Source organism: Ochotona curzoniae, unplaced genomic scaffold (genome assembly GCF_017591425.1).
Source record: "Ochotona curzoniae isolate NIBS_2020 unplaced genomic scaffold, NIBS_Ocur_1.0 scaffold_3208, whole genome shotgun sequence".
NCBI lineage: Eukaryota > Metazoa > Chordata > Mammalia > Lagomorpha > Ochotonidae > Ochotona > Ochotona curzoniae.
Window position 1 is genome coordinate 516,885 of NW_024467106.1, and position 23,223 is coordinate 540,107.

The 23,223-nt window shown below is 70.4% G+C and overlaps 1 protein-coding gene across 2 annotated transcripts; it reads left to right on the forward strand.

The window, feature by feature from the left end:
* Positions 1-148: 148 nt before the first annotated feature.
* On the forward strand, positions 149-22,684 carry ABCA2 (ATP binding cassette subfamily A member 2). 2 transcript variants are annotated; one of them, XM_040962975.1, is made up of 49 exons: positions 149-214; positions 2,542-2,635; positions 2,749-2,751; positions 3,154-3,265; positions 3,351-3,514; positions 3,642-3,769; positions 4,012-4,122; positions 4,311-4,520; positions 4,601-4,956; positions 5,045-5,204; positions 5,431-5,559; positions 5,646-5,813; positions 6,822-6,918; positions 7,097-7,270; positions 7,482-7,584; positions 9,060-9,174; positions 9,872-10,062; positions 10,375-10,525; positions 10,605-10,809; positions 10,915-11,079; positions 11,156-11,336; positions 11,416-11,628; positions 11,903-12,099; positions 12,166-12,348; positions 12,511-12,695; positions 12,925-13,045; positions 13,135-13,371; positions 13,549-13,752; positions 13,880-13,982; positions 14,133-14,431; positions 14,509-14,722; positions 15,232-15,337; positions 15,418-15,529; positions 16,424-16,484; positions 16,557-16,731; positions 16,908-17,023; positions 18,105-18,252; positions 18,570-18,693; positions 18,770-18,902; positions 19,386-19,503; positions 19,578-19,756; positions 19,860-20,001; positions 20,076-20,210; positions 20,297-20,400; positions 20,469-20,561; positions 20,964-21,066; positions 21,145-21,282; positions 21,666-21,872; positions 22,086-22,684. In XM_040962975.1, exons 1-49 carry the CDS (start codon positions 149-151, stop codon positions 22,119-22,121), a joined length of 7,269 nt encoding a protein of 2,422 aa, XP_040818909.1. In that variant the 3' UTR covers positions 22,122-22,684. The 2 variants fall into 2 exon arrangements, with proteins under 2 accessions (XP_040818909.1, XP_040818908.1); XM_040962974.1 differs by lacking the exon at positions 2,749-2,751.
* The last annotated feature ends 539 nt before the right edge of the window (positions 22,685-23,223 follow it).

Below are 23,223 nucleotides of genomic sequence, written 5' to 3' on the forward strand. Positions count from 1 at the left end.
GGGCGCGGGCGCGGGGCGCGGGCCGGGCCGCCGGGGCGGAGCCAGGCGCGCCGGTGCCCGTCGCCGAGCGCGCTCCCCTGCGCGGGCGATGCCGAGCGGCGCGGCTGGCGGCGGGGCCCGGCGCTGAGGGGCCCGAGCGCGGCCCGCCATGGGCTTCCTGCACCAGCTGCAGCTGCTGCTCTGGAAGAACGTGACGCTCAAGCGGCGGAGCCCGGTGAGGGGCCGCGCGCCCCGACACGTGCGGCGCGGGGGAGGGGGCTCGCGTGCGGGGCTGAGTCACGCGCCCGCCGTCCTCCGCAGCGCGCCCTCCGGGGCGGCCGGCGGGCGGGGACCGGGGGGCCGGCCCGGGGCGGGGGCGGGGGGCGCATCCCTGTCTCCTGCTGCCCTCTGCCCGGGGCCTGACCGAGGTGACCTCCGGCACCCCGCGGTCCCCTCCTCCCAGGCGCCCCAGGCTGTCGCTGCGATGGCCCTTGGGGCAGCTCGGGCGCCCCTGGGTGCGCAGGGCCCGGGTCGCCCCCAGGCCGCGGCGCTGTGCCAGCCACTCCCTGCCAGGGCTCCGCTGGGGGCTGGGCCGTGTCTCGGACACCAGGTGACCTGAGAGGTGGTGGGAGAGGCCCTGCCTGCCTGGGCTGGGTGCTGCGGTCCCCCGGCTGTGGGCCTTCCTTCAGGAAGGGCAGGAACGCGCCTGGGCCCAGGGCACCAACCCCTTGATGTTTTGCAGGGCAGTGCCCGCAGGGGGATGTGGGGGAGGCGCCCTCCCGCCCGGCCTGGCCCTGGGACCCCTAGGGTGCAGGGGCTGCAGCCTGCATCCCACTCAGAGAGGGGCCTGGAGGGGACCACCTGGCACCGAAGGCTGTGGGCAGCCAGGATGGACAGTGTCCCCAGGCACCTGGCCCAGGCTGCAGCACAGTCCCTGCCCGGAGTGCCTGGGGCTCTGTGGCTGAGGGGGCAGTGCACCCTGCTATGAGTCCAGGGAAGCAGAGGCAGCTGAGGTGACCCCCAAGGCTCCGATTAGGCGCAGGGGCCTGTGGGCGCCTGGCAAGGAACTGCCCGCTGCTCTGTCCTCGGGATGGCCTCCCTGGCCAGAGAGGCCCCAGGCAGGGCCTTCACCTGTGGCCGCTAAGGGTGCGAAGGTCTGCCCCCATGGGGTGGGGTCCTCCCCCTATCACTGGCTGCACCCCTTCCTGGGCAGGGTCTTGGCTTCAGAGCTGGACGGCTGGAGGCTTGGCCCACACGCACCGTGCCTGCTGTCCCCTCCCGAGCCCTGGATGCTTTAGTGTCCCTCGTAGGGCCAGGGACCCAGCCGTCACCACCGCCCCTGGCTAGGCACCGATGAGCAGGCCTGTCTGCCCCCTGGCCAGGGCACGGAGGAGGTGCAGGGAGTGGCTGTGGCCCAGAGTGGGCACTCAGGCGGAAGCGTCAGCGGGCAGGTCGGGCATGACTGTGCTGGGTTACCCGAGGCACCCGTGTGGGGCCCCAGGTGCTGCCCGACCTGAGGCATCCGCCTGTAACCAGATGCCTCCCTCCTCCGGGCAGCGGGTGTGGCCGTTGCCATGGCGAGAGGGGAGGCAGCCCTGGCCTGTTGCTGTGGCTACTGCAGCCCAGGTGCCCGGGTGGCGGCAGGGCTGGCAGCTGGGCGTGACCCCTCCTGCCTGCTGCCACCTATGCCCAGCACCGTGCCCACAGTGCCTGCTGGGCTGTCTCTGGGCTGCGTCTCAGCTTGGGGAGGGGGTGGAGGCTGGCACGGGCTGGGCGTGTGTTCCCGGCCACAGAGCCCCATTGTCAGGGCCCAGTAAACAGTGCCCAGTGTCTGCCAGGCGGCCAAGGAGGGAGAGGGACACCTGGGGGGCGGGGCTGGTGGTGGGGGCGGGGCTGGTGTGGGGGCGGGGCCGAGTGAGGGACACCTGGGGGGCGGGACCTGATGGTGGGGGCGGGGCTGCTGGTGGGGGCGGGGCCGAGTGAGGGACACCTGGGGGGCGGGACCTGATGGTGGGGTTGGGGGCTGGTGGTGGGGCAGGGCCTGGCCAGGCAGGGGTCTCCCTGGGCCTGGGTTGCAGGACCCCCAGAGGGCGTCTCCCTCAGCCTCCTGGAGCTCTGGGTCGCCCAGGGTGACCCTGAGGGGAAAGTGCAGGGGGGGCACCCTGCCCCAGGAGGTAGAGCCTTGGGCTTGTGGCGTGGGGCCAGGGGGCAGGGAGCTGGGGCCCTAGCAGGCCAGGGTGCCTCTAGGTGTGAGTTCTGTCAGGCAGCTGGGAGATGGGGTGTCTTTGCACTCCTGCAGGGTGGAGGGTGGCGGCTAGGCAGGTGTGTGGTCAGCTGGGAGTCGAGCGGGCTAACCTTGAAGGGGAAGTCGGCTGGGCACGCGCGTGGTGCCCGTGCCCTCCCAGCCAGCTCACCTTGGGCATCCGGGGTGGCCAGCAGAGCCTGGGCTGGGCTAACAGCCGGTGAGGCTGGGTACCACCGGTGGTCCGTGCCCGGGCTGTGCTGGGGTGGCGGGCAGAGGTGCGTGCCTGCCCGTCGGCCCTCACCGCCGGTGCTCTGCAGTGGGTGCTGGCCTTCGAGCTCTTCATCCCCCTCGTCCTCTTCTTCATCCTGCTGGGGCTGCGGCAGAAGAAGCCCACCATCTCTGTGAAGGAAGGTGAGGGTCGGCGGGCGCCCGCCCCAGGCCCCCGGGCCCGCTGCCGGCACTCACCGGGCTCCCCTGTTCTGTCCCTTCCCCGCATGGTCGCCCGCCGGTCGGTCTGCATGCAGTGTGTAAGTGAGCATTGCCCCCTCGCCGGCCCGTCGGCCGTCCCCGCTCGCGCTCACAGCCTCCCTCGCTCTCCCCGGGGTGGGGGCCGTGAGGGTGTCTGTGGGGCCGGCTGCTTGCTCAGCTCATAAGCCTGTGCGTCCTGGCCTCTGTACTCACCCTGCTGACCGGCTGGCCGGGGTCGGAGGTCACTGTCCAGGGCTGACCCGAGTGCCAGGCGCCTTGGCCTTGCCCTGGCTGAGGGGAGAGGGATCCTTAGGGGCTGGTGTGTGTGGGAGGTGCTGGTCCTTTGACCTCTACCTGCTGGGTCGGTGCTTACGGCTCCTGGGCTGTGGCTCCGGGGGCCAGCCCTCTCTGACCCTGACCCCGGACCGACTGACTCCGCTCCCCACACCCCTGCCCACCAGCCTTCTACTCGGCTGCGCCCCTGACCTCGGCTGGCATCCTGCCTGTCATGCAGTCACTGTGCCCAGACGGCCAGCGGGATGAGTTTGGCTTCCTGCAGTATGCCAACTCCACGTGAGTGCCCGCCCTGCCCCCGGCAGTTGCCCACTGCCTGCTCCCCGCCTCCCCGTCTGCCCGTGTGACACCTATGCCGGAACAGGGTGACCCAGCTGCTGGAGCGCCTCAGCCGCGTGGTGGAGGACAGCGACCTGTTTGACCCAGCGCGGCCCAGCCTGGGCTCGGAGCTGGAGGCCCTGCGTGAGCGCCTGGAGGCCCTCGGTGCCGGCCAGGGTGCCTGGGAGAGCGACTCGGACAGATCTGCAGGTGTGTCTGGGTGGAGAGCGCTGGGCCGTGACCCTGGTCCACTCCCATGTCCGCCGCAGGGCGCAGGCCCGTCTGTGCCCCCGGAGGGGGGAGCTGGCCCCTCAGTGCCGTCCTTCTGCCTGTCCAGCTTCCAGCTTCGCGCTGGCCTCGGTGGCCAGGGACCCGAGGGAACTCTCACACTTCCTGGTGCAGAACCTGTCGCTGCCCAACAGCACGGTCCAGGCCCTGCTGGCTGCCCGGGTGGACCCGCCGGAGGTGAGGGGGCGTGTCTGCAGCCTGGAAGCAGCACCTTGGGCCTGGCCACCGCCCCTGCCTGCCAGGCACCAGTGGCTGAGCCCCCTACCTGCTGGGTACCCTTCCTGGCCACACCCCGATGTGTAACCCTCTCCCCACCCACCCTGGCCATGCCCCCTGACACAGCCCCGCTCACCGGCTGCCACTGCAGGCTGGAGGGAGGGGGTCTGGGCGCTGCTGAGCTGGACACCCCCTCATGGCAGGTCCGCCGCCTGCTGTTAGGCCCTCGGCCTGCCCTGGGTGCGGAATCGGCCTTCCCTGGGGCTCGGGAGCCCTGGAGCCGCCTGGGAGGCAGCCCCCTGTTCCGGATGGAGGTGAGGGGGGCTGTCGCTGGCTTGGGTGGGGGGCTGCGTCCTGGGGGAGGTCATGGCCAGAAGGGAGCAAGGGAGCAGTATGCACGGCCCCTTCCTCATCCTGGCTGCAGGGTGGGTCAGGCCTGGACGCAAGGTCGGTGGGCCTGGCCCTCTGCTGTGGCCCCAGCTGTCCCCTGGCCCTGCTACAGGAACTGTTGCTGGCCCCTGCTCTGCTGGAGAGGCTCACGTGTTCTGGGGAGCTGGGCCGCCTCCTGGTGCTGCCCGCGAACCAGCAGGCAACACTGCAGGGCTACCGGGACACCGTGTGCAGTGGGCAGGCGGTGGCGCGTGCTCGCCGCTTCTCCGGGCTGGCCGCCGAGCTCCGGAGCCAGCTGGACCTAGCCAAGATCGCCCAGCAGGTGAGGCCCTGCCTGGCAGCTGACCAGTGGGCCTGCCGGGCTGTGGGCCACATCGTGACCTGTCCTCCCCCCACCCCCAGCTGGGCCTGGCTGCTCCCAATGGCTCGGACCCCCAGCAGCCGGTGCCGTCCCCGCAGAGGCTGCAGGCGCTGCTCGGGGATCTGCTGGACGCCCAGAAAGCCCTGCAGGACGTGGACGTGCTGTCGGCGCTGGCCCTGCTGCTTCCCCAGGGTGCCTGTGCTGGCCGCGCATCAGCCTCACCCTCCAGCAGCCCTGGCGGGGCAGCCAACGGCACAGGGCCAGGCGCCAACGCCACAGCCGAGGAGGGCACGCCGGCCGCCGCAGCCCCGGCCACCACGGACGCTCTCCAAGGCCAGTGCTCGGCCTTCGTTCAGCTCTGGGCCGGGCTGCAGCCCATCCTCTGTGGCAATAACCGGTACTGCTCGCTGCCGGGCCTGGGCTGGGGGATAGGAGCTGGCAGGGGGTGCCCAGCCCTGCCCCTCACCCCTCTGCCCCTGCCCCAGCACCATCGAGCCCGAGGCACTACGCAGAGGCAACATGAGCTCACTGGGGTTCACCAGCAAGGAGCAGCGGAACCTGGGCCTTCTGGTGCACCTCATGACCAGTAACCCCAAGATCCTGTATGCGCCGGCCGGCTCCGAGGCCGACCGTGTCATCCTCAAGGTGCGGCTGCCCTGCTCCCTACAGGCTCCCACCCTGGGTGGGGCGGTGCTGGTGCTGGGGCCAGAGCTGGGCCCAAATGGGGAGTTGGTGAGAGCAGGCCCTGTGCTGGCAGGGTGCCCCAGGGGAGGCAGGGCGAGGCCGGGGGCTGTGCGAGGGGCTCGCTGCTCACCAGAGGGGCTGGGAGCCGGGGTCCTTGGTCTCATGGCCACGCTCTCCGCCTCCGCAGGCCAACGAGACGTTTGCTCTGGTGGGCAATGTGACGCACTACGCACAGGTCTGGCTCAACACCTCAGCTGAGATCCGCAGCTTCCTGGAGCAGGGCCGGCTACAGCAGCACCTGCACTGGCTGCAGCAGGTGTGGGGCGAGCCGGGCAGGGAAGGGCAGCGGCAGGGGCATGCTGCGGCCCCTGGAGCCAGCACCTGCTCCCTCTGCCCCTGCAGTATGTGGCGGAACTGCGACTGCGGCCCGAGGCCATGAACCTGTCGCTGGACCAGCTGCCTCCTGCCCTGCGGCATGACAACTTCTCGCTGCCCAACGGCTCTGCCCTCCTACAGCAGCTGGACACTATTGACAACGCGGCCTGCGGCTGGATCCAGTTCATGTCCAAGGTGGCCCCGCTGGCACCTGCTGCCCAGCCAGCATCCCTCCCCTTGCACCCCCTAATCAACCAGCACCCTCCCCCTGCACCTCCTCCTCAGCCATCACCCTCCCCCTGCACCTCCTCCTCAGCCGGCACCCTCCCCCTGCACCTCCTCCTCAGCCGGCACCCTCCCCCTGCACCTCCTCCTCAGCCGGCACCCTCCCCTGCACCTCCTCCTCAGCCTGCACCCTCCCCCTGCACCTCCTCCTCAGCCTGCACCCTCCCCTGCACCTCCTCCTCAGCCTGCACCCTCCCCTGCACCTCCTCCTCAGCCTGCACCCTCCCCTGCACCTCCTCCTCAGCCACCACCCGACCCCTGCACCTCCTCCTCAGCCTGCACCCTCCCCTGCACCTCCTCCTCAGCCACCACCCTCCCCCTGCACCTCCTCCTCAGCCTGCACCCTCCCCTGCACCTCCTCCTCAGCCTGCACCCTCCCCTGCACCTCCTCCTCAGCCGGCACCCTCCCCCTGCACCTCCTCCTCAGCCACCACCCTCCCCCTGCACCTCCTCCTCAGCCGGCACCCTCCCCCTGCACCTCCTCCTCAGCCGGCACCCTCCCCTGCACCTCCTCCTCAGCCGGCACCCTCCCCTGCACCTCCTCCTCAGCCGGCACCCTCCCCTGCACCTCCTCCTCAGCCGGCACCCTCCCCTGCACCTCCTCCTCAGCCGGCACCCTCCCCTGCACCTCCTCCTCAGCCGGCACCCTCCCCTGCACCTCCTCCTCAGCCGGCACCCTCCCCTGCACCTCCTCCTCAGCCGGCACCCTCCCCTGCACCTCCTCCTCAGCCGGCACCCTCCCCTGCACCTCCTCCTCAGCCGGCACCCTCCCCTGCACCTCCTCCTCAGCCGGCACCCTCCCCTGCACCTCCTCCTCAGCCGGCACCCTCCCCTGCACCTCCTCCTCAGCCGGCACCCTCCCCTGCACCCCACAGGCCCCACTGGCGCCCAGGCTGCACTGATTTCCTTCCCTTGCAGGTGAGTGTGGACATCTTCAAGGGCTTTCCAGATGAGGAGAGCATCGTAAACTACACGCTCAACCAAGCCTACCAGGACAACGTCACAGTGTTTGCCAGTGAGTCCCCCTCTCATCTCTTGGCACGGGCGCCCAGCACGGACGTGGCTCCCTTGGCACAGGCGCCTTGCACGGACGTGGCTCCCTTGGCACGGACATGGCTCCCCTGGCACGGGCGCCAGGCTCGGATGTGGCTCCCTCCTGCCCCTTCCCACCGTGTGTGTGTTTCTGTCCCCAGGTGTCATCTTTCAGACCCGGAAGGATGGCTCTCTTCCCCCCCATGTCCACTACAAGATCCGCCAGAATTCTAGCTTCACAGAGAAAACCAACGAGATCCGCCGGGCCTATTGGCGCCCGGGCCCCAACACGGGAGGCCGCTTCTACTTCCTCTACGGCTTCGTCTGGATCCAGGGTGGGCAGCCCACTCCGTGGCAATGGGGGTGGGGCCAGGGCCCACTAGTGGGGTGTGGTCACTGGGGTGTGGCCAGGGCTGCCTGGGGGCGGGGCCAGCCCTGTCTGGGGGCGGGGCCAGCGCTGCCTGGGGGCGGGGCCAGTGCTGCCTGGGGGCGGGGCCAGTGCCGCCTTGGGGGACCAGGTGCTGATGGCCACCCTGCCCTCCACAGACATGATGGAACGCGCCATCATCAACACGTTTGTGGGCCACGACGTGGTGGAGCCGGGCAGCTACGTGCAGGTGTTCCCGTACCCCTGCTACACGCGTGATGAGTGAGTGTTGGGCTGGGTGGGGGCGGGGCAGGCCCGGGGACGCCCCCTCACACTCTCCCCCCTCACGCTGTCCCCCCTCACGCTGTCCCCCACTCACACTGTCCCCCCTCACGCTGCCCCCCCTCACGCTGTCCCCCCTCACGCTGTCCCCCACTCACGCTGCCCCCCCTCACGCTGTCCCCCACTCACGCTGTCCCCCCCTCACGCTGTCCCCCACTCACGCTGTCCCCCCCTCACGCTGTCCCCCACTCACGCTGTCCCCCCTCACGCTGTCCCCCCGCACACTGTCCCCCCTCATGCTGTCCCCGCTCACGCTGTCCCCCCCTCACGCTGTCCCCACTCACGCTGTCCCCCCCTCACGCTGTCCCCACTCACGCTGTCCCCCCTCACGCTGTCCCCCCTCACGCTGTCCCCCCCTCACGCTGTCCCCCCTCACGCTGTCCCCCCCTCACGCTGTCCCCCACTCACGCTGCCCCCCCTCCCGCTGTCCCCCACTCACGCTGTCCCCCCCTCACGCTGTCCCCCCTCACGCTGCCCCCCCACGCTGTCCCCCCTCACGCTGTCCCCCACTCACGCTGTCCCCACTCACGCTGTCCCCACTCACGCTGTCCCCACTCACGCTGTTCCCCACTCACGCTGTCCCCCCTCATGCTGTCCCCCTCATGCTGTCCCCACTCACGCTGTCCCCACTCACGCTGTTCCCCCCTCATGCTGTCCCCACTCACGCTGTCCCCACTCACGCTGTTCCCCACTCACGCTGTCCCCCCTCATGCTGTCCCCCCTCATGCTGTCCCCACTCACACTGTCCCCCACTCACGCTGTCCCCACTCACGCTGTCCCCACTCACGCTGTTCCCCACTCACGCTGTCCCCCCTCATGCTGTCCCCCCTCACGCTGTCCCCCCGCACACTGTCCCCACTCACGCTGTCCCCACTCACGCTGTTCCCCACTCACGCTGTCCCCACTCATGCTGTCCCCCCTCATGCTGTCCCCCACTCACGCTGTTCCCACTCACGCTGTCCCCACTCACGCTGTCCCCACTCACGCTGTTCCCCACTCACGCTGTCCCCACTCATGCTGTCCCCACTCACGCTGTCCCCCCGCACACTGTCCCCCACTCACGCTGTCCCCACTCACGCTGTCCCCCCGCACACTGTCCCCCACTCACGCTGTCCCCACTCACGCTGTCCCCACTCACGCTGTTCCCCACTCACACTGTCCCCCCTCACGCTGTCCCCCCTCATGCTGTCCCCACTCACACTGTCCCCCACTCACGCTGTCCCCACTCACGCTGTCCCCACTCACACTGTCCCCCCTCATGCTGTCCCCACTCACGCTGTCCCCCACTCACGCTGTTCCCCCCTCATGCTGTCCCCACTCACACTGTCCCCACTCACACTGTCCCCCACTCACACTGTCCCCCACTCATGCTGTCCCCACTCACGCTGTCCCCCACTCACGCTGTCCCCCTGCAGCTTCCTGTTTGTCATTGAGCACATGATGCCGCTCTGTATGGTCATCTCCTGGGTCTACTCGGTGGCCATGACCATCCAGCACATCGTGGCTGAAAAGGAGCAGCGGCTCAAGGAGGTGGGGCCTGGGCAGTGGGGCGGAGCCTGGGCAGTGGGGCGGAGCCTGGGCAGTGGGGCGGAGCCTGGGCAGGGCGGGGGGCCTGGGCAGTGGGGCGGAGCCTGGGCAGGGCAAGGGGCCTGGGCAGTGGGGCGGAGCCTGGGCAGTGGGGCGGAGCCTGGGCAGGGCAGGGGGCCTGGGCAGTGGGGCGGAGCCTGGGCAGTGGGGCGGAGCCTGGGCAGTGGGGCGGAGCCTGGCAGGGCAGGGGGCCTGGGCAGTGGGGCGGAGCCTGGCAGGGCAGGGGGCCTGGGCAGTGGGGCGGAGCCTGGGCAGTGGGGCGGAGCCTGGCAGGGCAGGGGGCCTGGGCAGTGGGGCGGAGCCTGGGCAGTGGGGCGGAGCCTGGGCAGGGCAGGGGGCCTGGGCAGGGCGGGGGGCCTGGGCAGGGCGGGGGGCCTGGGCAGTGGGGCGGAGCCTGGGCAGTGGGGCGGAGCCTGGGCAGTGGGGCGGAGCCTGGGCAGTGGGGCAGAGCCTGGGCAGGGCGGGGGCCTGGGCAGTGGGGCAGAGCCTGGGCAGTGGGGCGGAGCCTGGGCAGGGCAGGGGGCCTGGGCAGGGCAGGGGGCCTGGGCAGGGCAGGGGCCTGGGCAGGGCAGGGGCCTGGGCAGTGGGGCGGAGCCTGGGCAGGGCAGGGCAGTGGGCCTACCCGGAGCCCTGCCCGCAGGTAATGAAGACCATGGGCTTGAACAACGCGGTGCACTGGGTAGCTTGGTTCATCACCGGCTTCGTGCAGCTGTCCATCTCGGTGACGGCGCTCACAGCCATCCTCAAGTACGGCCAGGTGCTGCTGCACAGCCACGTGCTCATCATCTGGCTCTTCCTGGCTGTCTACGCCGTGGCCACCATCATGTTCTGGTGAGCAGGAGCGCGTGAGGGGCGGGCCAGGGGGTGGGGTCAGGATGAGCCTGGGGGCAGGGCCATAGAGAGGCCGTGGAGCACCCAGGGGTGAGCCCAGGGCTGTTGCTGGGCTCAGGGGCGGCCATGGAGTGCCCAGGGCTGTTGCTGGGCTCGGGCGGGGTAGTGGAGCGCCCAGGGGTGAGCCCAGGGCTGTTGCTGGGCTCCTGCTCAGCCGTGGAGTGCCCAGGCCCGGGGCTGGGCTGGGGTGGGTGGAGCTGCCCTCCGCAGGGTTCCTGGCAGGTGCAGGACGGCCGACCCGCTGTCTCCCAGTTTCCTGGTGTCTGTGCTGTACTCCAAGGCCAAGCTAGCCTCGGCCTGTGGCGGTATCATCTACTTCCTCAGCTACGTGCCCTACATGTATGTGGCCATCCGGGAGGAGGTGGCCCACGATAAAATCACCGCCTTCGAGAAGTGCATCGCGGTGAGCGGGCGGGCGGGCGGCAGGGCCGGGCGGGAGGTGGGCACGTGCTGCCCGCTGACCCTGCGCTGCTCCCACCCAGTCCCTGATGTCCACCACGGCCTTCGGCCTGGGCTCCAAGTACTTCGCGCTCTACGAGGTGGCCGGCGTGGGCATCCAGTGGCACACGTTCAGCCAGTCCCCCGTGGAAGGAGACGACTTCAACCTGCTGCTGGCCGTCACCATGCTGATGGTGGACGCCCTGGTGTACGGCGTGCTCACTTGGTACATTGAGGCGGTGCACCCAGGTACCCGCCGGCCCTGGAGGGGCAGGGGAGGCGGGCCCAGCCAGCCGGCCAGGGGCCGGGCACTCGGCTGGCCCCGGGTCAGCCTGCCCTCCCTCTCACCCCCAGGCATGTATGGGCTGCCCCGGCCCTGGTACTTCCCACTGCAGAAGTCTTACTGGCTGGGCAGTGGGCGGACCGAGGCTTGGGAGTGGAGCTGGCCGTGGGCCCGGGCCCCCCGCCTCAGCGTCATGGAGGAGGACCAGGCCTGTGCCATGGAGAGCCGGCGCTTCGGTGAGGCAGGGAGTCCGGTGTAGGCCGGGGTGGGCCCGGCAGTCCCCACGAGCCTGCTGACCAGCTCCCCCCGCAGAGGAGACCCGAGGCATGGAGGAGGAGCCCGGCCACCTGCCGCTGGTGGTGTGCGTGGACAGGCTGACCAAGGTCTACAAGAATGACAAGAAGCTGGCGCTCAACAAGCTGAGCCTGAACCTGTACGAGAACCAGGTGGTCTCCTTCCTGGGCCACAACGGGGCCGGCAAGACCACCACCATGTGAGTGCCCAGCGGGGCGAGGGGTCAGGCGTGTCCGCAGGGCCCCGGCTGGGTGACCGATCCCTCCTCTGCCTCCAAGGTCCATCCTGACCGGCCTGTTCCCGCCCACGTCGGGCTCGGCCACCATCTACGGGCACGACATCCGCACGGAGATGGACGAGATCCGCAAGAACCTGGGCATGTGCCCGCAGCACAACGTGCTGTTCGACCGCCTCACGGTGGAGGAGCACTTGTGGTTCTATTCACGGCTCAAGAGCATGGCGCAGGCCGAGATCCGCAAGGAGATGGACAAGTGGGCGGGGCTCGGGGCGGGCCTGTGGTGGGTGGGCGGGGGTTGCAGCCAGCTGGGCTGGTGGGTGGGGCTTGCAGCCAGATGGGGCTGGTGGGCGGGGCTTGCAGCCAGGTGGGGCTGGTGGGTGGGGCCTGTGGCTGGTGGGCGGGGCTTGCAGCCAGGTGGGGCTGGTGGGTGGGGCTGGGGCTGGTGGGCGGGGCTCTGTGCTGCTTGGGCCTGGTTTGGTCCGGATTCCGCTGTGCCCTCGGCCTCACGGCCCGCTGCCCGTGTGCAGGATGATCGAAGACCTGGAGCTGTCCAACAAGCGGCACTCGCTGGTGCAGACGCTGTCGGGTGGCACCAAGCGCAAGCTCTCCGTGGCCATTGCCTTCGTGGGTGGCTCCCGGGCCGTCATCCTGGACGAGCCCACGGCCGGCGTGGACCCCTACGCCCGGCGTGCCATCTGGGACCTCATCTTGAAGTACAAGCCTGGTGAGTGGGGGCCGCCCGGAGACGCCGGCCTGGCCTGCAGGCCTCGCTGACCACCCCGCCCCGCAGGCCGCACCATCTTGCTGTCCACTCACCACATGGACGAGGCCGACCTGCTGGGTGACCGCATCGCCATCATCTCCCACGGGAAGCTCAAGTGCTGTGGGTCCCCGCTCTTCCTCAAGGGCGCCTACGGCGACGGGTACCGCCTCACGCTGGTTAAGCGGCCTGCCGAGCCTGGGGGTCCCCAAGGTCTGTGCTGAGGCCACTCTGCCCTGGGACCCCTCCAGGAGGGGCCACCCGTGTCCCCACCGTGGGGCCGCGGCCAACCTCTCTCTCCGTCTCCTCCTGCCCCGCCTGGACCTGTCGGGTCTCCTGCCCCCAGTGAGTCCCCGCTGTCCCCTTCCCTCCCAGAGCCAGGACTGGCCTCCAGCCCCTCCGGCCGAGCCCCGCTGAGCAACTGCTCGGAGCCGCTGGTGTCTCGCTTCATCCGCAAGCACGTGGCCTCCTGCCTGCTGGTGTCGGACACCAGCACTGAGCTCTCCTACATGCTGCCCAGCGAGGCCACCAAGAAGGGGGCCTTCGAGCGCCTCTTCCAGGTACCGGGCAGGGCAGGGAAGGTACCGAACAGGCAGCCGGGGCGGGTGCTGGGGAGGTGGGAGCGGGCACAGCCGGAGCAGAGGAGATGGGCTCAGCCAGGGGTGGGGACAGGGAAGGTGGGAGCGGGCGCAGCCAGGGGTGGGGACGGGGACAGGGGAGGTGGGGTGGGGCTCAGCTGGGGGCGGGGAAGGTGGGAGCAGGCACGGCATGCTGAGCCCCAACCCCCAGAGCCTGGAGTGCAGCCTTGAGTCGCTGCACCTGAGCAGCTTCGGGCTGATGGACACGACACTGGAGGAAGTGTTCCTGAAGGTGTCGGAGGAGGACCAGTCACTGGAGAACAGCGAGGCTGGTGAGCTCGCGGGCCCCATGGAGGTCCGAGCGGGCGGGGTGCAGCCTGGCGTCCCAGCAGGCCTCAGCCCACTGCTCCTCTGCCGGCAGACGGGAAGGAGTCGCGGAAGGACGTGCTGCCCGGGGCTGAGGGCCTGGCGTCCGGCGAGGGCCAGGCTGGCAACCTGGCACAGTGCGCGGAGCTGGCTCGGTCCCAGGCCTCCCTGCACTCGGCGTCCTCTGTGGGCTCCGTGCGGGGTGACGAGGGGGCTGGCTATGCCGATGTCTGCGGTGACTACCGCCCACTCCTCGACAACCCGCAGGACCCTGACAACGTCAGCCTGCAAGGTGGGCGTCTGAGGGCAGCTTGGGTGGCCCCGGGGGCAGCCTGCCTGTCTGCGCAGAGCCTGAGGCGGACGCCCCCCTGCAGGAGGGCCAGGGCCGCAGGCTGCAGGGCTCGGGGGACCCCTTGGGGAAGCCGGGGCTGTGGGTGCTGCCTGAGCCCAGGCCTGCCTGTCTGCGCAGAGCCCGAGGCGGACGCCCCCCTGCAGGAGGGCCAGGGCCGCAGGCTGCAGGGCTGGTGGCTAAAGGCACGCCAGTTTCACGGGCTGCTGGTCAAGCGCTTCCACTGTGCCCGCCGCAACTCCAAGGCGCTCTGCTCTCAGATCCTGCTGCCCGCCTTCTTCGTCTCCGTGGCCATGACCGTGGCCCTGTCTGTCCCCGAGATCGGTAGGGCTTTCCCCCGGCCGTGGCCCCTCTGGGCGCCTGAGTTGCACCCCACGTTTCAGCCTTGGGTTTTGGGCTGGGAGAGCTGCTGGCCAGAGCCGGCACCAACCAGCTCCTGCTTCCACTCCAGGGGACCTGCCCCCGCTCGTGCTGTCCCCCTCACAGTACCACAACTACACGCAGCCCCGTGGCAACTTCATCCCCTACGCCAATGAGGAGCGCCGGGAGTATCGGTGAGGCCAAGGCCGGGGTGCCAAGGTGTGGGCGGGCGGGCGGGCACCAAGGCCTTAGTGGAGCCGGGGGTGTGGGGGCCGGCAGGTGAGGGGCCGGGGCTACCTGGGTGGGGGCCGGGCAGGACCCAGCTTGTGCTGTTTTTGCTCCAGGCTGCGGCTGTCCCCCGACGCCAGCCCCCAGCAGCTGGTGGGCACCTTCAGGCTGCCGTCGGGCATCGGCGCCACCTGCGTGCTCAAGTCCCCGGCCAACGGGTCCCTGGGCCCGCTGCTGAACCTGAGCAGCGGCGAGTCACGGCTGCTGGCCGCACGCTTCTTCGACAGCATGTGCCTGGAGTCCTTCACGCAGGGGCTGCCGCTCTCCAACTTCGTGCCGCCGCCGCCCTCGCCCGCGCCGGACGAGGACCTGCTGCAGGCCCGCAACAGCTCTCAGCCGCCCACGGCAGGGCCAGGTGCGGCGTCGGACCGCGGGCTGCGGGGCGCGGGGACCCCGTGCGCCCTGGGCGCTCATGGAGCCTCGTGCCCGCAGAGCCGTGGACGTCGGCGCCGTCGCTGCCACGCCTGGTGCGGGAGCCCGTGCGGTGCACCTGCTCTGCGCAGGGCACCGGCTTCTCCTGCCCGAGCAGCGTGGGCGGCCACCCGCCACAGATGCGCGCGGTCACCGGCGACATCCTCACAGACATCACGGGACACAACGTCTCAGAGTACCTGCTCTTCACCTCCGACCGCTTCCGGCTGCACCGGTGAGGGGCTGGGCACGAGGGGGCGGGCCCGCTGCCCACCGCCACCCACCACCGCCCACTGCCGCCCACCACCGCCCACCGCCACCCACCACCGCCCACCGCCGCCCACCGCCGCCCACCACCGCCCACCGCCGCCCACCGCCGCCCACCACCGCCCACCGCTGCCCACGCCACCCACCACCACCCACCTCACCGCCACCCACCACCGCCCACTGCCGCCCACCACTGCCCACCACCACCCACCACCGCCCACCTCACCGCCGCCCACCTCACCGCTGCCCATGCCACCCACCTCACCGCTGCCCACGCCACCCACCTCACCGCTGCCTACCTCACCGCTGCCACTGCCACCCACCACTGCCACCCAGCGCTGCCGCCCACCACTGCCCACCACTGCCCACCGCCGCCCACCACCGCCCACCGCTGCCCACCACCGCCCACCCCGCTGCCCACCTCACCGCTGCCCACGCCACCCACCTCACCGCTGCCCACCGCCCGCCTCACTGCAGGTACGGAGCCATCACCTTTGGCAACGTGCTCAAGTCCATCCCGGCGTCGTTCGGCGCGCGGGCCCCGCCCATGGTGCGCAAAATCGCAGTGCGCCGGGCAGCCCAGGTGAGTGCAGGTGGGCGCGTGGGGGCTCCTGGCCCAGCCCGCCCTCCGGGCCGCACGTCCATGTCCCGTGTCCCTCCCAGGTGTTCTACAACAACAAGGGCTACCACAGTATGCCTACCTACCTCAACAGCCTGAACAACGCCATTCTCCGTGCCAACCTGCCCAAGAGTAAAGGCAACCCTGCGGCCTACGGTGAGGGGCAGGGGTGCCCATGGTGAGGGGGAGGGGCGCCCATGGTGAGGGGGAGGGGTGCCCATGGTGAGGGGGAGGGGCGCCCATGGTGAGGGGGAGGGGCGCCCATGGTGAGGGGCAGGGGCGCCCATGGTGAGGGGGAGGGGTGCCCATGGTGAGAGGGAGGGGTGCCCATGGTGAGGGGCAGGGGCGCCCATGGTGAGAGGGAGGGGTGCCCATGGTGAGGGGCAGGGGCGCCCATGGTGAGAGGGAGGGGTGCCCATGGTGAGGGGGAGGGGCGCCCATGGTGAGGGGCAGGGGCGCCCATGGTGAGGGGGAGGGGTGCCCATGGTGAGAGGGAGGGGTGCCCATGGTGAGGGGCAGGGGCGCCCATGGTGAGGGGGAGGGGTGCCCATGGTGAGGGGCAGGGGTGCCCATGGTGAGGGGGAGGGGTGCCCATGGTGAGGGGGAGGGGCGCCCATGGTGAGAGGGAGGGGTGCCCATGGTGAGGGGCAGGGGTGCCCATGGTGAGGGGGAGGGGCGCCCATGGTGAGAGGGAGGGGTGCCCATGGTGAGGGGCAGGGGTGCCCATGGTGAGGGGGAGGGGCGCCCATGGTGAGGGGCAGGGGTGCCCATGGTGAGGGGCAGGGGTGACCCTATGGGGAGGGGGTGGGGTGACCGATGGGGAAGAGGGGGTGGCCCACAGGGAAGGGGAGAGGGGACAACCCTGTAGCCTGCGGTGGGGGGTGACTTGGTGACCCACAGTGGGGGGGTGCCTCGGTGACCTACGGCGAGGGTGAGGGGCAGGCAACACCACCACCTGTGGGCAGGGCCAGCTCCCATCCCCTTGGGAGGAGCGTCCTCCCTCCCCGCGTGGCCAGGGGCAGGCAGGGCCTGATCCAGCTCCTCACGCAGGCATCACCGTCACGAACCACCCCATGAACAAGACCAGCGCCAGCCTCTCTCTGGATTACTTGTAAGTGAGGTGGGCGGGGCGCCCGGGGCAGTTGCAGCCGCTCGGGGCTGAGCCCAGTGCCGCCTCCCCCAGGCTGCAGGGCACCGATGTGGTCATTGCCATCTTCATCATCGTGGCCATGTCCTTCGTGCCAGCCAGCTTCGTGGTCTTCCTGGTGGCAGAGAAGTCCACCAAGGCCAAGCACCTGCAGTTTGTGAGCGGCTGCAACCCGGTCATCTACTGGCTCGCCAACTACGTGTGGGACATGGTGAGTGGGCGGGGCCAGTGGCGTGGGCAGGTGGGCGGGGCCAGCGGTGTGGGCAGGTGGGTGGGGCCAGCGGTGTGGGACAGGGTGGTGGGTAGATGCTGCCTGGCTGTCCTTACCGCCCACTGCTGCCCAGGCTCCATTCCACCCAGGCCCCTCACCTACCACCTGTCGCACAGCTCAACTACCTGGTCCCGGCCACCTGCTGTGTCATCATCCTGTTCGTGTTCGACCTGCCGGCCTACACGTCGCCCACCAACTTCCCAGCTGTGCTCTCGCTCTTCCTGCTCTATGGGTCAGCGCCCGCAGGAGGGGTGCTGGCGGGAGGGGTGCTGGTGGGAGGGGTGCTGGCGAGAGTGGGTGCTGGTGGGAGGGGTGCTGGAGGGAGGGGTGCTGGCGGGAGGGGTGCTGGTGGGAGGGGTGCTGGCAGGAGTGGGTGCTGGTGAGAGGGGTGCTGGCGGGAAGGGTGCTGAAGGGGTGCTGGTGGGAGGGGTGCTGGTGGGAGGGGTGCTGGCAGGAGTGGGTGCAGGAGGGGTGCTGGCGGGAGGGGTGCTGGCGGGAGGGGTGCTGGTGGGAGGGGTGCTGGCGGGAGGGGTGCTGGCAGGAGTGGGTGCTGGAGGGGTGCTGGTGGGAAGGGTGCTGGTGGGAGGGGTGCTGGCGGGAGGGGTGCTGGCAGGAGTGGGTGCTGGCGGGAGGGGTGCTGGCAGGAGTGAGTGCAGGAGTGGGTGCTGGTGGGAGGGGTGCTGGCGGGAGGGGTGCTGGCAGGAGTGAGTGCAGGAGTGGGTGCTGGTGGGAGGGGTGCTGGCAGGAGTGAGTGCAGGAGTGGGTGCTGGTGGGAGGGGTGCTGGCGGGAGGGGTGCTGGCAGGAGTGAGTGCAGGAGTGGGTGCTGGCGGGAGGGGTGCTGGCAGGAGTGAGTGCAGGAGTGGGTGCTGGTGGGAGGGGTGCTGGCAGGAGTGAGTGCAGGAGTGGGTGCTGGTGGGAGGGGTGCTGGCAGGAGTGAGTGCAGGAGTGGGTGCTGGCGGGAGGGGTGCTGGCAGGAGTGAGTGCAGGAGTGGGTGCTGGTGGGAGGGGTGCTGGCAGGAGTGAGTGCAGGAGTGGGTGCTGGCGGGAGGGGTGCTGGCAGGAGTGAGTGCAGGAGTGGGTGCTGGTGGGAGGGGTGCTGGCAGGAGTGAGTGCAGGAGTGGGTGCTGGTGGGAGGGGTGCTGGCAGGAGTGAGTGCAGGAGTGGGTGCTGGTGGGAGGGGTGCTGGCAGGAGTGAGTGCAGGAGTGGGTGCTGGCGGGAGGGGTGCTGGCAGGAGTGAGTGCAGGAGTGGGTGCTGGTGGGAGGGGTGCTGGCGGGCTGGCCCCCTGCTGACCGCCTGCCTGCCGTCCACAGGTGGTCCATCACACCCATCATGTACCCTGCCTCCTTCTGGTTCGAGGTGCCCAGCTCTGCCTACGTATTCCTCATCGTCATCAACCTCTTCATCGGCATCACGGCCACCGTGGCCACCTTCCTGCTGCAGCTCTTCGAGCATGACAAGGTGGGCGGGGCCTGGGCGGCTGGGCGGGGCCTGGGCGGCTGGGCGGGGCCTGGTGGTGGGCGGGGCCTAAGGATGGTGGTGGGCAGAGCCTGGAGTGGCTGGGCAGGGCCTGAGGGTGGGCGGGGCCTAAGGATGGTGGTGGGCAGAGCCTGGAGTGGCTGGGCGGGGTCTGAGGATGGTGGGCGGGGCCTGAGGATGGTGGGCGGGGCCTGGGCGGGCGGGCAGAGCCTTGGTAAGTGGGCGGGGCCTCATGGTGGGTGGGCGGGGCCAGCTGGCATGGAGGCTGAGCCTGTGACCCCCGGACCCCTGACCCCCAGGACCTGAAGGTGGTCAACAGTTACCTCAAAAGCTGCTTCCTCATCTTCCCCAACTACAACCTGGGCCACGGGCTGATGGAGATGGCCTACAATGAATACATCAACGAGTACTACGCCAAGATCGGTGAGCCAGCGAGAGGCCGGCTGCCTGTGCCCCCCTGCCCCGGGCAGCGGCCTGACACCCACGTCCACCCACACAGGCCAGTGGGACAAGGTGAAGTCACCGTTCGAGTGGGACATTGTCACGCGGGGGCTGGTTGCCATGACGGCCGAGGGCTTCGTCGGTTTCCTGCTGACCCTCATGTGCCAGTACAACTTCCTACGCCAGCCACAGTGAGTGAGCCGGGCGGGCACCACTGCCCAAGGCCGGGCGGGGCTGGGACGGCCCCACTGTGCACCCTGTCCTGCAGGCACATGCCTGTGTCCATGTCCACCAAGCCGGTGGACGAGGCCCCACTGTGCACCAAGCCGGTGGACGAGGCCCCACTGTGTGCCCTGTCCCGCAGGCACATGCCCGTGTCCACCAAGCCGGTGGACGAGGCCCCACTGTGCGCCCTGTCCTGCAGCCCCACTGTGCACCCTGTCCCGCAGGCGCATGCCCGTGTCCACCAAGCCGGTGGACGAGGTGTCACTGTGCGCCCTGTCCCGCAGGCTCATGCCCGTGTCCACCAAGCCGGTGGACGAGGCCCCACTGTGCACCCTGTCCTGCAGGCGCATGCCCGTGGACGAGGCCCCACTGTGCGCCCTGTCCCGCAGGCTCACGCCCGTGTCCACCAAGCCGGTGGACGAGGCCCCACTGTGCGCCCTGTCCTGCAGGCGCATGCCCGTATCCACCAAGCCGGTGGAGGATGACGTGGACGTGGCCACTGAACGCCAGCGTGTGCTGCGGGGGGATGCCGACAACGACATGGTCAAGATTGAAAACCTGACCAAGGTGGGCGTGGGCAGCGCGTGGGCAGGCGGGATGGGCCCGGGCCTCGCTGACCAGTCAGGCCCCGTCCCCGCCAGGTGTACAAGTCCCGCAAGACTGGGCGTATCCTGGCCGTGGACCGTCTGTGCCTCGGCGTCCGGCCCGGCGAGTGCTTCGGCCTCCTGGGCGTCAACGGCGCGGGCAAGACCAGCACCTTCAAGATGCTGACGGGGGACGAGAGCACCACGGGAGGCGAGGCCTTCGTCAACGGGCACAGGTGGGCAGCGGTGCGGGCGGCGGGCGGGTGGCCCTGGAGGCGGGGCCTGCGCTTGGTGGGGTTCTGTGTGGGCCACCCCTGCCAGCTCGCCCTCCTTCCCCAGCGTGCTGCGGGAGCTACTCCAGGTGCAGCAGAGCGTGGGCTACTGCCCGCAGTTCGACGCGCTCTTCGATGAGCTCACGGCGCGGGAGCACCTGCAGCTGTACACGAGGCTGCGCGGCGTGCCCTGGAAGGACGAGGCGCGGGTGAGGCCCGGCGGGTGTGGTGTGGCTGGCGGGTCGTGGCTGCGGGGCCCCGGGTTGACTGCCCCGCTGGCCAGGTGGTGCGCTGGGCGCTGGAGAAGCTGGAGCTGACCAAGTACGCCGACAAGCCGGCCGGCACCTACAGCGGCGGCAACAAGCGCAAGCTGTCCACCGCCATCGCCCTCATCGGCTCCCCCGCCTTCATCTTCCTGGTGAGCCCAGCCCTCGCCATCTGCTCTGCCCGTGTCTTCTGGGGGTCACACCGCTTGGGTGAGGCTGAGCCTGCCGCCCACTGCAGGACGAGCCCACCACGGGCATGGACCCCAAGGCCCGGCGCTTCCTCTGGAACCTCATCCTGGACCTCATCAAGACGGGCCGCTCGGTGGTGCTGACCTCGCACAGGTGAGACCCCCACCCCTCCGGGGCCCCAGCCCCGCGCTCCCCATGCCAGCCCCTGTGTGTCCCCCCAGCATGGAGGAGTGTGAGGCCCTGTGCACACGCCTGGCCATCATGGTGAACGGACGGCTGCGCTGCCTGGGCAGCATCCAGCACCTCAAGAACCGGTGAGCGCGGGGGGGCAGGGGGCCAGCTGGAGGGGGGAGCAGACGCTGGGGAAGGGCGGGGGGGGGGCAGACGCTGGGGGAGGCGGGGGGGCAGACGCGGGGGAGGCCGGGGGGGCGGGTAGGAGCCGGCAGGAGGCCGGGGGGCAGACGCTGGGGGAGGCGGGGGGCCAGATGCTGGGGGAGGCGGGGGGGCAGACGCTGGGGGAGGCGGGGGGGGGCAGACGCTGGGGGAGGCCGGGGGGCGGGTAGGAGCCGGCAGGAGGCTGGGGGGGCAGACGCTGGGGGAGGCGGGGGGGCAGACGCGGGGGGAGGCCGGGTGGCGGGTAGGAGCCCGCAGGAGGGCGGGGGTGCAGGAGCCGGCAGGGCTGTGCCCACTGCAACACCCCCCCCCGGTGCTGCCAGCTTTGGGGACGGCTACATGATCACGGTGCGTGCCAAGAGCAGCCAGAACGTCAAGGACATTGTACGATTCTTCAGCCGCAACTTCCCGGAGGCGGTGCTCAAGGTGGGCAGGACGGGCCGGGGAGGCGAGGGGCCGGCCCCACCCCATCTCACCTTTGACCTCTGCCCCCTGCCCACGCAGGAGCGGCACCACACTAAGGTGCAGTACCAGCTGAAGTCGGAGCACATCTCGCTGGCCCAGGTGTTCAGCAAGATGGAGCAGGTGGTGGGCGTGCTGGGCATTGAGGACTATTCGGTCAGTCAGACCACGCTGGACAACGTGAGTGCCCCCTGCCTGCTGCCCATGCCCGCCCATCCATGTCCACTCACTGCCTGCGCCCACCCGCCCATGCCCAACCATTGCCTGTGCCCACCCACCCACAGCACACTACCTGCTGCCCATGGCCCATATCCACCTACACACTGCCTACCCACCGCCCTCACTCTCCAACAGCCAGTGCTGCCCACTGCCCTTGCACTGCCTGCCCGCTGCCTGTGCTCACCCACTGCCCACGCCACCCGCCCACTGCCCGCCGGCTGTCCATGCCACCCGCCCGCTGCCCATTGGCTGTCCATGTCACCCGCCCGCTGCCCGCTGGCTGTCCATGCTGCCCACCCCCTGCCCATGCCGCCCACCAGCTGTCCATGCCACCCGCCCCCCAGGTGTTCGTGAACTTCGCCAAGAAGCAGAGCGACAGCCTGGAGCAGCAGGAGGCGGAGCCGCCCTCAGCTCTGCAGTCCCCGCTGGGCCGCCTGCTCAGCCTGCTGCGGCCGCGGTCAGCCCCCACGGAGCTCCGGGCACTGGCGGCCGATGAGCCTGAGGACCTGGACACGGAGGACGAGGGCCTCATCAGCTTCGAGGAGGAGCGGGTGAGCTGGCCGCCCCAGCGCCCTGGGGGTGCCGACAGCCAGGCAGCATCTGTCCACAGGGGTGGGGGACAGGACCAGCCCTAAGGACAGGGCAGGACCGAGAGGCACTGGGCGGCCTTCCCCCCGGGGTGAGCAGGGGAGCCTGGAAGTCCTGGGCTGGGTCCCAGGCCCTCCCCATGGCTAGCCTCCATCGTTGTCCCCCCCCACCCCCAGGCTCAGCTATCCTTCAGCACAGACACGCTCTGCTGATCGGCCTCAGGAGCCTGGACAGGGCCACCCGTCCCCAGTGCCACCTGCCAGGACCTGGAGCTGGAGGCTGGGGGACCTCACCCCGCAGCCCAGCGCCATCCTCCGCCCATCAGGCGGTCACCAAGGCCCTTCCCTGTCGTGCCAAAGGCTGGCCCAGCCCCGGGCTGCGTACACCCTCGCCCTGCTTTGCCTTAAAGCCTTGGGGTCTGACCCAGCCCCCACCTGCCTGCCCAGTGCTGCCCACTGTCCTAGGTCGGTGGGCTCACCGGGCATTCCCTGACCCTCTGACGCCTGGCCATCTGCACTGGCTCCTCGGACACTGAACTCGGGGCAGTCCCTCCCCAGGCTTGGTGGTCTTCCCGTGGGAGGAGTCTTGCCCTGCCCTGCCCTGCAGGCGGCCGCCCAGGAAGCTGCCCTGGCAGAAGCCAGTGCTGCGGGCCAGGTCAGCCCCTGCCCTCCTCCCGCCCTCGTCGGCCCAGCTTGGCTCTCTGCTGACCCCCACCTGGGCGTGGGGCCTGTACATAGCGCACAGATGTTTGTTTTCAATAAACTCAGAAAAGCTGTGCATGCCTGCGTGCGTGGGGCTGGGTGTGGGCCTGCCATGGGGGCCGGCGTGGAGGAAGTGGGGCTCGGGACTCCAGCTGCTGGAGCCCCTCAGGTCTGCATCCCCTGCTCGGCTCTGCCTGAGAGCAGGATCCCAAGCAGGCGGGGGTGGGCTTGCCTGGGGCGTGCACCACAGAGACCGCCTGGGGCCTCGGGGCCTGATGGGCACAGACGCCCTGGCTAGCAGGCTGGCGGCCGAGTGGGCGTGAGCGGCGCCACCAGGCCCAGCCATGGGACAGCCAGGCACCACCCGGCCCTGGGCAGCCCCAGGCAGTGGGGCTAGTCCCGCTCATGGCCACTGGGGGCACAGGAGCTCCGGTGGACACCTGAGTGGACCCCACCAGTGAGGAGCCCGGTGGATACTGAGCTGGGCCCCAGGAGGGCTGGGGGCTGTGGCTGCTGACCCCTGGCTCCATTTTCGGCACCCAGAGAGGGTTGCAGCAGCTGGAGACCCACCAGGGCCCCTCCCGGCCTGGCACCAGAGCCCAGATTCCCTCCT